The 14,524-nt window shown below is 43.9% G+C and overlaps 1 protein-coding gene across 1 annotated transcript in view; it reads left to right on the forward strand.

Annotated features, from left to right (window-relative positions):
* The window catches only part of LOC126354808 (zinc carboxypeptidase-like), a 62,794-nt gene that overhangs the window by 22,209 nt on the left and 26,061 nt on the right, over positions 1 to 14,524 (forward strand). Inside the window, exons 5-6 of the mRNA XM_050004732.1 lie at positions 7,784 to 7,928; positions 14,045 to 14,205. Of these exons, the coding sequence (XP_049860689.1) occupies positions 7,784 to 7,928; positions 14,045 to 14,205 (306 nt within the window). The remainder of the gene's footprint in view (positions 1 to 7,783; positions 7,929 to 14,044; positions 14,206 to 14,524) is intronic.

Consider the following 14,524-nt stretch of genomic DNA (forward strand, 5'->3'; position numbering starts at 1 on the left):
GGAAGAGTCACATACAACTTACTGTTAAAGAAAACAGTGCAACGAGAAACCAGCCCAAGTCGCAGATTTCACTTTTTTTATTCACCCGATCACTAGTTTCGGACGAGGACCCATTTTCAAATCATCGTAAAATAGTCAAAAATAGTATTTTCGAAAATGCAAAAACCATGTCAAAAATTTGCGAATGAAGAGTTACAGTGCATCTGCATTGGCCTCTTTTTTGTTGTAATGATTAACAGAAATTGCTGACACATAGCTATTCCAGCATTCTGGAGACTCGTGTTAAAGAAATGTTCATAGCCAAGATCGTGCTCAAAACTGATCGTGCTCAAAACTATCTTTCATTGACCGGTCTTGAAGGTAGAAACTATCATCTTCATATCTTCAAAAACTTGCTCTATGCACTACGTATTTCGAATGAGATCGTTCTAAGATGTGCTTCATTCGTCATGTAAATGTATACATTGGCACAAAAGTGCACTTTTACTATATACTGTGGAGTTTAACAACTGACAAGCATCAAATGACTACTTTGTATCTAGACATGATAAATTGTACAAGTTGCATTTACTTATCACAAACCTGTTTAAATTTTATTTGTGATAGACCTGTGAGGAATGTAAAATATACATGTTAGGATGGGAAGAGTAATGAACGCACAATGGAACATGACGTACAACCAAAAAAGTTTTTGAAGGTCTGTAGATAAGACCGTTCAGTAGAAAATAGTTTTGAGCGAGATCTTGACTGTAAACATTTTTGTAAAGTAGATGCAGATCGTTCCTTCTCATTTTTCATTGTGGGAAACTTCACACAGCTGTCGTTTAATTATGACTCAGTGTCAGTACCGCAACTATTCCTGTCCATTTATTTACAAACAACTTATTTAAGTCTCCGAACGCCAGCAATGGTACTGTGAAGTCAAACTCACGACAGATAGCTACAAAACCTTAGAACCAAGTAGACTAAAGAAAATGAAGCGCTTGAGACAGGAATTGTAATTCAGAAACTTCAGGAATTAAAGAGTGGAAAGATTTGGATTTCAATTTTACGTGTGATGCGATGGTAACTGATTGATAATACGAGAAGGAGCGTTCAGTAAGTAAAGCAACACATTTCTTACTCGGTCAATACCGAATTTGTTGTATGACTTCTTGGAATATTCTCGCTTCAGCCCCCGTAATTTCATGAACATCCGAAAGGTGGCGACGCTATTCGTAGGATTCAAAATGGCGTCTGTAATGGAGAAGCGTTCCAAATAGAGAGCTATTATTGAGTTCCTTTGGTAGAAAACCAGAGTATCGCAGGTGTTCATAGGCACTTGCAGAATGTCCACGGAGACCTGACAGTGAACAAAAGCACGATGAATCGTTGGGCGAGGCGTCTACCATCATCGTAAAAAGGTCGCACAAACCTGCCCGATCTGCTGCGTGCCGGTCGACAGCACACACCCTTAGGAAACATAAGAAACGACTTCATCGTGTTCGTCACCACAAAAATGCAAACGATCTTCTGCTCGTTCGTGACAACGCAAGGCCCTACTCAAGTACGCGCATCCGAGAAAAGCTCACGAAACGTCACTGGATTCTTCTTGCTCATCCACGCTGCTACCCGGATCTCGCACCTTCGACTACCATTTGTTTGGCCCAACGAAGGACGCACTCCCCGATATCAGTACGTGAATGATGGGGAGGTTTTCAGTGAGGCAAGACGTTGGCTCAGATATCGACCAGTAGGGTGGTACCACGAGCGTAATCCCGAAAGAAAGGTCTTCAATTTTTTTATAAGTACAAAACTCTGTCTGTGTGGCAGTTGGTCACACTGTTATGAAGAATGCTTCACGCGCTGTGTGTAAACATGCGCACGCCGCGCTGAGGCGCTCACTCTTGGATTGGCAGCCGTTGAGAAGGGGGCTGCCGTTGGATGTTACCGCCAAGTGCGAATTGCGCACAGTTATTCGGTTCTTGAACGTAAAGGGTGAGCAAAGCATGCGTGAAGATCGGCTGATCACTCTGGATGATCTCTGCACATTGGTTCCTGAGGTTTCCTGAAGCACCGCTCACAGAATTTTAACGGAAGCATTGAACTACCGGAAGGTGTGCGCAAGATGGGTGCCACGCACGCTGACTGAGGACCACATGCGGCAACGAGTTGATGCTTCCCGCGCATTTTTTCACCGCCTTGCAGCCGAACAGGACAACTTTCTGGGCTCAGCTGTCACGGGTGCCGAAACCTGGGCATACCACTTTACACTTTATCTTTCTTCGCCAAAGCCGCGGCAATTCAAACAAACATAGCTGCCGGTAAAGTCATGACAACCGTTTTTTGGGATCGGAAAGGGGTATTGTTGGTCGACTGTATGCCCACTGGGACCACAATTAACGCTGAAAGGTACTGTGAGACTCTGAAAAAAAATGTCAAACGGACATTTCAGAACCGGAGAAGAGGAATGTTGAGCAAGGGCGTTCACATTCTCCATGACAATGCTCACCCACACATCGCTAGGCAAACCGTTGCTCTGCTGCAACAGTTTCAGTGGAACATAATCACTCACCCACCTATAGTCCAGACTTGGCACCCAGTGACTATCAACTGTTCCCTCACTTACAAGAACATTTGGCCGGAAAGCGATTACCGAGCGAGGTGGCGCAGTGGCTATCACACTGGACTCGCATTCGGGAGGACGACGGTTCAATCCCACGTCCGGCCATCCTGATTTAGGTTTTCCGTGATTTCCCTAAATCGCTCCAGGCAAATGCCGGGATGGTTCCTTTGAAAGGGCACGGCCGACTTCCTTCCCCGTTCTTCCATAATCCGATGAGACCGATGACCTCGCTGTCTGGTCTCCTCCCCCAAAGAACGCAACGCACGGAAAGCGATTCAGCTCCGACGACGAGGTTCACAACTTTCTGATTAGCATGGCGGCGAGATGGTATGACATGAGCATACAGAAACTGCCACTGCGTCTACAAAAACGCATCGACAGAAATGATGATTATGTCGAAAAATAGCTAAATGTTCAATCTGTAAACTGATGTAAACCATTGTAGGAATAAACAGGTCTATGTACTTATAAAAAAATAGGAGCCCTTAGTTTTGGGATTACCGTCGTACGTGGGCTTACCCAGTAAGGTGCAGGAAGGCCGTCGCATTCGACATAGATTATTTTGAAAAATAAGGTTTTGTAGCCAAAAGAGTGCACAATAATATGGTGTATTGGAATCCTGGACGAAACCAACCTGATTCCAGAAAAAAGATGTTGCATTGTTCCTTCTCTTGGCCTTATTCCGTGTCTTCACAGATCGGCATGTTAATCTGTATTTAGTGATGTTAGTGGTAGAGCGTGGACGGATGCCCTTTCTGTCGCCACCTCTTCTCCCTGGGACGGAATCTGAGTACCACATCTTTCTGCGTCTATTGTTATTCCACGTTGAAAGAGCGAGAAAATTTTGGAAATTTGTACGAATCGTGTAACTGAGACAGGACTTGGGTAGTAGCCCGACATTCACCCAATCGGAAGTGGGATACCACCTAAAGACCACATCCAGGTTGGCCGGGACACCAGCCCTCGTTGTTAATCTGCCTGGGGGAGTCGGCGCTGGGCCGGCGAATTTACCCGAGTCCTACAAAGAAGCGGCGCGGGGTGGCCGTGCGGTCTCTTCTTGTCACAGTTCTCACAGCTCCCCCCCCCCCCCCCCCTCAGAGGTTCGAGTCCTCCCTTGGGCATGGGTGTGTGTGTTGTCCTTAGCGTAAGTTAGATTAAGTAGTGCGTAAGCGTAGGGACCGATAACCTCAGCAGTTTGGTCCCATAGTCCTTACCACATATTTCCAAATTTTTTCCTGCAAAGAACGTGCTAACGTGCGCAGCTACCTGGATGGGTCGGATGATAAATCCACTACCTGACAGAAAAAGTGAAGCATGCAGAATAGGACTAGGGAACGAAATAAAATTTTACGGGTTGAGAGGGTATTTGGTGTTATTTCAATGATACAAAATCGAGAAAAATTTACAAGGAACTTGGCAGTATGAGCCACTTATCAGTATGACGTGTCACCTTCTCTGGCCTGCACGCATGCCCTTATTTGGTTAGGAAGGATGTCGTAAAGTCGTTGCATCCTTTCCTGAGAAAAACTGACCCTCAGTTGTTTTAACTGGTCCTTCATTTCCTGGACACTGACGCTGAGACAAAGTTGATGTCCGAACTGGCCCCAGCACGTGTGCGATCAGGGACAGACCCATGGGTTTTGCTGAACGCTCGAGTACCGCAACATCAAGCAGACATGTGCGATGTGTGGATGAGCATTGTCCTGTTGAAAAATGGCACAACGTTATTGTCGCATGAGAGGTGACACGTAAGGACGCATGGTGTCAGTGACGTGTCGCTGAGCAGTTGGAGTTCCCTAGAACACTACCACCGCCACCTGAAGTCATTGTCGATGGGTCCCCGCTCTATGACGCCAAGAGTAAAACTGCTGCGCCTCTCCAGATTGGAAGAGTGGGAGCTCTTCCCAAGTCGTCAACATACTTGCTGAAGATGGTCGTCCGGGTTAGCGCAGAACCGCAACTAAGGGACGTCTGTGCCTGGCAAAGTAAGGTCACTCGGTGGTCCTTCCGGTGGTCCTGCTGCAAAAGACACAGGTTGATCATAAAAAATAATGCCACTTCTCTGAGTCTATTGTCATCACTGTGAGCTGAGGCTTTAAAAAGCACTCAGAGCGGGCAGTAACCCTCAGTCAAGCACGTTTTGGACTTCCTCGATGGCCGACCGAGTGGCCGTGCGGTTCTAGGCGCTACAATCTGGAACCGAGCGACCGCTACGGTCGCAGGTTCGAATACTGCCTCGGGCATGGATGTGTGTGTTGTCAATAGGTTAGTTAGGTTTAAGTAGTTCTAGGGGATTGATCACCTCAGAAGTTAAGTGGCATAGTGCTCACAGCCATCTGAAGCGTCATAACTTTAGTCATGGCTTCCGGTTTTCAACGTGCTCGTTGCTCGTATGGCGCAACAGCCTGATTAATAAAAATTACGATGATAGCTCCAAAATGTAAGCGTAACCGAGTGTCGGAGCCATCTACGCTGCCGCTCAGGTAACGTTAAGTCTTCTGCCGCCACAGCATCGTTTGACAGAATCTCTCTCTGGCTTACCTGTGTTTCTCATCAGTATTTTAGGATTGATTATATGTGATTTTCTCCTTTTGACTGAAGTGTGGCTGTCAATTCAATAAGCGGTACAAGTTGAACAGTTTAAGCATGCGTTGCTACTCATTTTAATGCTCTCATTTCATTTGATGAAACTGATTTCCTTTACCGGTATGTGAAGGTTATATTCGAGAAATGTTCCTTTCAGTCTGTCTGCGAATATTTTTTCTGTAGCTCTGTAATCTCCCCACATGTCCATAATTTCTATTGGTAGTTTGAACACAATAACAATTATTAAGCTAGAGGTCGATGTAACTACAAGAGTGAGCTGATGCCTCGGTCACGGTCGCGACAGAAAGCTGTGCAACGAGTGCCCACTTTAGCAACAGCTTACGGCACTGGGGGAGGCTACTACAGTATTACTTATACTCTTGGACATTGTCCCACACGTGGACAGTTCATATATACTTGTGTACACAAGCAGTTCAAAGCTGTTAGTCCCTCTGTGATTCTCTACTTTCTACAGTACTGTTTCAGATCACTTCTACAGGTTGCATCAAGTTCTTTGTTGGGAATAAGTTTTGGACTATGGTTCAAGTGCTCGTTTTGATGTCCACTTTCGTGAAATAGATGACATTGTTAAATTTTTCTTTTCATGTTTTGAAATGGATGAATGTTGCAATTTTCAGTTTCAGTGATATATGTGCAGTATGAGAACCGGTGTGAACGAACTGTTTATAAAACTGTATACGAATGGCTGTCAGTTTCATGCGAAAATATCGCTGGCAACTCACAGGAAATATCCCTATGTTCGAGCCCCGGTCCGGTACACACTTTCACTCTACACTCATTCTCATAAATTAAGGATAATGCTGATACATGGTGAAACAACGCTCTGATCGGCGGTTTGCGAATTTAAATCACCTCGGGGTATGACCATGCGGCGCATTTGACCTGTGGTCTTCGCACGGTGGCGCTGGCAGCAGTCCACATACGCAGAGGTGTGTTGGTGCATGTCAAAGCACGGTGCAGCGAGCTAGTGTGCAGGCGGTTTCAGACCTGCAAATGGTGACTGTGTGTTGAAAATGGCTCAAAGAACACATATTGATGACATTATGTGGGGTAGAATGCTAGGGCGACTGGAGGCTGGTCAAAGACAGCAGGTCGTAGCATGGGCCCTCCGTGTGCCACAAAGTGTGATCTCAAGATTATGGCAGCGATTCCAGCAGACAGGAAGCGTGTCCAGGCGCTACAGTACGGGACGTCCGCAGTGTGCAACACCACAAGAAGACCGATATCTCACCATCTGTGCCCGCAGACGGCCACGGAGTACTGCAGGTAGCCTTGCTCGGGACCTTACCGCAGCCACTGGAACAGTTGTCTCCAGACACGTGCATTCCACTGACCCCTGGTCACAGAAGAGCCTGTAAAGCCTGGTGTCCAGAACACAGTACATGGTCATTGGAACAGTGGTCTCGGGTTATGTTCACGGACGAGTCCAGGTATAGTCTGAACAGTGATTCTCGCCGGGTTTTCATCTGCCATGAACCAGGAACCAGATACCAATCCCTTAATGTCCTTGAAAGGGACATGTATGGAGGCCGTGGTTTGATGGTGGGGGGTGGGATTGTGATGGGTGCACGTACACCCCTACATGTCTTTGACAGAATAACTGTAACAGGTCAGGTGTATCGCGACATCAGTTAGCACCAGTATGTCCGCCTTTTCAGGGGTGCAGTGGGCCCCACTTTCCTCCTGATGGATGATAACGCACGGCCCCATCCAGCTGCTATCGTGGAGGAGTACACTGAAACAGAAGGTATCAGGCGAATGGAGTGGCCTGCCTGTTCTCCAGACCTAAACCCCATCGAGCACGTCTGGGATGCTCTCGGTCGACGTATCACTGCACATATTCAAACCCCTAGGACACTTCAGGAGCTCCGACAGCCACTGGTGCAAGAATGGGAGGCTATACCCCAGCAGCTGCTCGACCACCTGATCCAGAGTATGCCAACCAGTTGTGGGCCTTGTGTACGTGTGCATGGTGATCATATCCCACATTGATGTCGGGTTACATGCGCAGGAGACAGTGGCGTTTTGTAGCACATGTGTTTCGGGACGGTTTTCTCAACTTATTACCAATACCGTGGACTTACGGATCTGTGTCGTGTGTGTGCCTCTGCTATTAAGCGCTGGTTTGTGTAGTGCCACGTTGTGTGGCACCACATTCTGCAGTTATCCTTAATTTATGATCATGAGTGTGTCAGGAAGTTTCTCAAGAAAGACGTCAGTACTTCTGGGACAAACTCCCCATAACTATAATTATCATCAAAAGATTGGCCCGTATGTTTCCAAGCTTTGATGTGACTTCATGCATTCCACTCTTAATGATCTCCATTTATCATCGTCAGCTTATTGGCTCATCAATAAAACGAATCTGTTCAAAGAGCTTACCTGAGAAATGCAAACCTAACACGCACAAAGACAACCAATACGAATTGCAGGGAAGAGGGGTTGAAGTACGTACCAAGCTTTATATTTTCTATGTTTTTCACCCAAATCCTCAGACTACTGCCAGAGCCGTTCCTTTGCAATAGCTGTAGGTGAGCCTATCACAACTCTGACCAAAAGCTTGATTTACAGATTCATGCCTGGCTGCACTCTCTGTCGGAGACATACCCTGACACTGTGGCAATGGTTGTGGGCGGATCCAGTTACGAAGGTCGAGAGATCCTGGGCGTGAACATCACCTTCGCACCGGGAAATCCCATCGTAGTCATTGAGGGAGGTGAGTAAAAAAAAGCTTCCTATCAGTACCCAAACCCAAAAATCTCGATGCAGTTGTTAGTCCGTTTAAAGTATTGTCAACGAATCACAACAGATGGTTCAAAATGGCTCTGAGCACTATGCGACTCAACATCTGAGGTCATCAGTCCCCTAGAACTTAGAGCTAACTAACATAAGGACAGCACACACATCCAAGCCCGAAGCAGGGTTCGAACCTGCGAGCGTAGCGAATCACAACAGATGCAGAATCATTATGATAGTGGATATCGTATATTTCAAGAATTTGTGAGACCTTCTAACGATGAAAGGTAATAGAAATCTTCAGCACCATAGCCCTGCGTTCATTCACAAATTTTATATACACGATTTGACGCATAAACTTCTCACACCAAATGTTCACTTTCCTTTTTTCTTGTTCAACCATGAGTCAGCTAAATAATAAGTCTATATCTAACATCTGAAAAACAAGGAGGCAGTGGTAAAAGCTGGTAGAACTAGCACGAACTGAATTTAATTATTGTCTTAAACCACTACTCTTACGGATCTGAAAATTATAATTGATGTGTATTTAATAAATCCAGATTGAATACTATGAGAATGAGAAGAAGATATTTAAAACAGTTTGCAACACACGTATGTGTCCTTCTTTCCCTACACACACACACAAACACAAACACGAACATAAACACAATAAAATTTCATTTTAATTCACTTTTGACTTCCATTTTTTGTACATGAGAAGCGAATTAATTTGTGAAATCCCTGTTACAGTTTCTGTTTTAACTTCCGACATACACCTAAATTATAATCTGATGGCTTAATCAAGAGTTCTAAATATCTCAAATACGTTTAGTAATTACACCGTTCACTCAGCGCGTAGCAAACCAGCACTGCTTTGCTAAAATTGTAACACGGAAAACGTCTTACCATCTCGTCTGATCGTCTTGACAGATTTCTCTATCTGACCACACTGACAATTCAAGATGGCTGCTATTCAAGATAGCTGACGACAGTCAGGCCGTCATCTGGACTGCTTCTCCATTACGCTCCCGTAAAGTAGTTGACGACGAGTAATAAGACTTGTATCACACCATTCTAGCCATTCTGATGTGTGCAGGGGCCAGTAGCATAATTTTTAAGCTCATAGTCACTAGTAAAGGGTAAAACTAAAGTTATATTTCTTCACATCCTGTCGACATGGGACATAAAAGTATGGAAGAATACTCGGTGTGATAACGACAGTTAACCAAATACGTGCCTTACCACCGACTGCCTGATCTTCCCAGAGAGCTGAACTCAATGACTCTGGCCAACCGTAACCATGCACCGGCGCTTGTATCCTGCTGCATATGTTATATTTAGAATAGCCACCATGGGGAAACACTCTCAACCGATCGAGGTAACTCTGTGCCCTTTTTCCCATTTTTTTGAAAATGCTAGACACAAAAAAATCCAAATCAGAGCAGACATTGTAACATATTTCATCCATAGTTACTGAGTGTTTGGGAAAATGAAAATGTATACTAACTGTGACCTAGTAGGGTAAAATTTCAAATTTAATACTGTTTCAACGTTATCCTGACATATAGGGTAACTTTAGACCTGTTCTAAAAAGTATAGTATTTTTCCTATGTTAAATGCTCTGGATAATTTTGGATCACTCCAGAAAGAAATCAGGTGTTAATAAGTAGTAAAAAAAATTGTGTTAATTCAGTAGCTACTTTGAAATATCAACCTATTGGTATCGAGCTGTCACTGCTCAGCTTAAATCACCATCGCCAGAAGCTCTCTTCACAGCCAATGCAGTTAAAGTGTAATCAAAAGTCTTAGAGCTTATATGAAGGTGAGAACACAACTGAAATGCTAACTAGAAATCGCAGAGGCAATAAAACCCTCACCTTTAGTGCAAAATAATGAAAGCAGGTGTAGCAGCAGACATTTGAAACAAAATTAGCAAATGGTACAAAGATACCCCGACTGGTGAAAATTCGCCCTGTTTGACCGTATGTGATCTATTCCACTCAAGAATGCTTATTGTATTGCAGATAAAATTCTTGGAAGGAAATTCTGCTTAGATCTCATGCATTAATTATCCGTAATATCCTTTCAACATTCAGATGTTATGCATGTCATTGTGATATCCATTTTTCTTGTCGACATGGTATTCTACAAACGTTCTACAAACTTCTTTTGGTGCTTACTGTCTACATCTGCTATTCAAACGATGTTATGTTTCTGGTAAATTCATGTTCCGTATGTTCCACTTTACTTAGATTTATTCATTATGCAGTACTACGTTTCGGGCTCCGTTAAAATATTACTTCTTGAAACTCTCCTTTTCTTCAAAGGATGACGAACACACCGCATATTTCTTTCCAATAAGACGCTTGAATCTTGTATACTATGTCGCAAACAAAATCCGTTCGTATGATATGTTTCTGGTAGTGGTGTCCGGGTATGGTCATGATCCTTACGGGTAGTCTGATATTAAATATTACCAAAGAACCCTTGATTTTTCAAGGTTCACTTAGCAACTGAATTGTTTTTATTAAGAACTGTTGTCGCTACACAAGTTAATACTAACTAGTTAAAGCATTTTTCGTAGAATGAAAATACATTAAAATGAAAGCTTCAGTTCTTTTTTCTATATATTAATGACAGAAATTTATAGTTCTATACAGCGTGATTTTTCCCACCATGTAGAAACACTAGGGATTGATCGATAAGAGTATGCGGAGCAAAAAACGTGTAATTAACTTATGTCCAGAAATGCATTGTTTACATGCTAGAGTTCATTTATTCAGCCATACACTGTTACAGAGACTGCAGTCTGATACACTCTGTACCACGCAGCCACAGTTACAGTATGTGTTGAAAATGATTTCCATGTGTCCCAACGCATGCGCTTACGCGCCGGAGCGTTTTCTGTCTCACACATTCACATCGGCCAGGCTACACCCGAACAGTGACAAAAGGCTGCATGAATAGGCTGCTCCACTATCTCCACATCTGGAATGGGCTCTGCATACACGGTACTTTTGAGAAGGACTCTTAACCAGAAATCGCACAGGTTCAGATCTGGTGAAGGAGCAGACCATGCAGCTGGACCCCCTCGTTCGATCCACCAACCAGGGAAGACACGATTGAGATGCGTCTGGGCGTTAAGAGCGAAGTGGGCTGGAGCATTGTCACGTAGCAGCCACATAAGCCTTTGAATCACCAATGGCACTTCTTCCACCAGGGGAGGCAAAGTCACCCGCAAGATAGGCCGATAGTTCAGACCCGTTAGGCGATGTTGAAGGAAGACTGGTCCAAAAATACTATCACCAATTATCCCGTTCCACACATTCCGGCTGCACCGTTGTTGGTGATTCGCTGCCAAGATATCATAGGGATCTTGAATATTATCTCACAGATGACTGTTTTGAAAGTTTAAGATACCACTCCGCGTAAATGTGGCCTCATCTGTGAATAGGTTGGATAACCACGTTCGTGGTAGCCTAGTGAAGAAAACAGTCACAAAATTGCTCCCGATGTGGAAAGGCTGTCGCTAGTAAGTCCTGCACACCCTGTAAGCCTGCCATTTTCCTTGACTTCCGGAAGGCGTTCGATACAGTTCCGCACTGTCACCTGATAAACAAAGTAAGAGCCTACGGAAACGATCCTGTCTCAGAGAAACGGCGAAAGAATGTTGCCGGCGCTGAATGCTGTGGTTGTTGTCGCAGGAGATAGGTGTTCTGACACTACCTTGCTGCACGCCGGCCGTTGCGGCTTGCCTTTCCGTAAGAAAACACCTTATCGGCAAGCTCTCGATTTGAATGCGAAACTATTGTGTACAACACTGTGTCACATCCACTACAAGGTGAGTCAGCAAGATAAATGAATCGGACACAACATTACCAATTACTATGGCAGCAGAGGGTGCTAGGGCATGACGAATGAGGAACAGTGCCATCCTCTACGAGGGAACCATGCATGCTGTAACTGTGGTTGCGTGGCACAGCGCTTATGAAACCGCAGTGTCTGTAACAAAATATGTTTCAATAAATGGTCTCTAGCACGAAAACCATGCATTTCCAGTCATAAGTTTATTAGACCATTTTTGTTTCGTAACCTCTCATCGATCAATTCCAAGAGGTTGTACAGCGAGATCATCGGTCTCATCGGACTAGGGAAGGACAGGGAAGGAAGTCGGCCGTGCCCTTTCAAAGGAACCATCCCGGCATTTGCCTAGAGCTATTTATGGAAATCACGGAAAACCTAAATCACGGTGGCCGGACGCGGGAAAGGTTCGTTGAGTTCAGCAGCTTCCCAGATAAGATCATTGCACGATTTTGAAGCAGTCTTCAGTTGAACATAAATCTGACGCAACGTGTTGTTACGCTCTGATGAGTCTCGATTTTGTCTCTTTTCGGACGGTGAAAGGCGTTGAGTACATCGACGCCCAATGTCGTGCTTACCCCGCATTGTGGAGGTGTTATTATGGCAGGGGATACTTCCGTGATGTTTTGGGGGTGCTCTCCGTACCACTGCTTGGAATTACTCATTGAGGTTAACCTGAACAAAAGCCCGGATGTTTATTTCAAGTTGACCTTTCTTCTACATCTTCACGATTAGTCTTTGAAGATAATAGCCTACTTCAAAGGCTGCCCACACACGTTTCTGGTTTGACGAATCCTCTAGCACCCTATCGTGCATCGACTGGCCTGTTACATCAACCGGTCTTAACCCATAGCTATCTCCAGAATTATATGGAACAATGGCCGAAACATAACGATCAACATCCCCGTAATTTGGTAGCTCTAACGTAACGAATCATAAGTGTGCGTCTCCTGATTGATACGGCATATCTGAAGCAAGTTCTGGATTCTCTTCCTTACCGAACGGAGGTCATCATATGCAATGTTAGACTGTATAAGCGTGATGTCTACTGGAAAGTGGCTAATTTTTTATTTGCTATGCTTAATATTGTGTTCTACATATAATGACTCAGGGCTATGTGGTCGTTTTCAACGGTTTCCTTCCTTAAATATTGTGTTAAAATTTTTATTTGCAACTGCCACTTATTTCTGAGGATTATTAAATGGTCAGTTCTCGAGTGAATTGTTACTGTATAAGTAGACACGACGATATCACAGGGGCAAGTCAAGGAGGAGCATTTTCTGCTCTCCGGCAAAAAATGCTTGTTGGACAGTAAATATATTAAGAGATTGCGAGGAGCAGGGTGGGGAGGCTAAAAACCGAACTTAACCTTTCACAGGATTTATGATGTGGCAAATCTGGATAGTCGGAACGCGATCTGAATTTCGTTTCTTCCATATGTGAGGCCAGTCCCTTAACAGATGTGCCAGCGGCGGTGGCGTGTGCGTTGGGAAACATCGCTATTAATGGCTTACAACCCCAAATGTGCTTAGTTGTGTGGTGAATTGCAGTGCGAACAGTCATTAGAATATGTCAGAAAAGCGGTAGTCCTATATGCTAACAAAAAAAAAGAGGGGAACTTAAAGTGTTAGCTGGAATTTGGAAGTTTTCTTCAGAAGGCGTTATAATTGAATTACTTGATCCATGCAAGTAGGTCTTGTATTTTGCTGTTGAAAATCATGTAGAATGAATTATGATATTTAGAGCGTAGATACATTCAACTGAAGATGTATATTGTCTCAAAAGTAGATTACGAAATGACATTGTTATATGTTTATATGTTTTGACGACGCTATTCTGAGTAAATTTATATGTTTTGACGATGCCATTACGGTCTTACCATTTTAGGACATGGTGTAGAAAAGATCTGAGGATGGTCATTACTGACTGAAACCGGTCATCGTCAAAAGAATTGATATTGCGATCAAAAACTGGAATAAAAAACATTAGACTGTTATATTGGTTTGTGACTTAAATCACACATCTTCAGTGTGAAACAAGTTAAGTATGTTTTCAACAGTTTCCTGTGGCCACTATCATTTCTTCGTTCATAAATTCTAAGTATACGAAAAGAGTATCAGTATATTAGATTGTATACTGAGAACAACTATGGTAACATTTCGTGACAGTATTCAGTCTCAGTCATGTGAACGTCTTCTAACCGAAAGTATAATTTGCGGAATTCTGACTCGACAGGTATCCATGCGAATGAGTGGATCGGCCCCGCCAGCGTCACGTGGTTTGTCAACCAGATGCTAACCACCAACGACACGGCGATCAGCAGCGTCGTGAGGCAGTTCAACTTCTACGTCTTCCCCAACCTCAACCCCGACGGCTACGAGTACACCTGGACTACGGTGAGAAGCTATCCTAATCTTGGCTTTGAAACTTTTTTTCAAGATATGTTGAATAGTTGCGACAAGTTATCATTCTGCACAACGCCATGACCTAAACCAACTCACCTGGGTTTCGTGAGTACGCATCTACTTCAGTATCTACACTGGTGTTCAAAATTAAAGCAACAAAATGAACTTTTGCAAGATGCTTTTATTTGGCCACAAAACAGTATAAACAGGTAATTGTAAAGTAGAAACAATGCAAAGAATTTAGTACGTAAACAACTGCAACCTGCATAACGGTAGACAAAAATGTTCTTCGTTTTCCCCAACTTAACAG

This window comes from Schistocerca gregaria, chromosome 3 (genome assembly GCF_023897955.1).
Source record: "Schistocerca gregaria isolate iqSchGreg1 chromosome 3, iqSchGreg1.2, whole genome shotgun sequence".
NCBI lineage: Eukaryota > Metazoa > Arthropoda > Insecta > Orthoptera > Acrididae > Schistocerca > Schistocerca gregaria.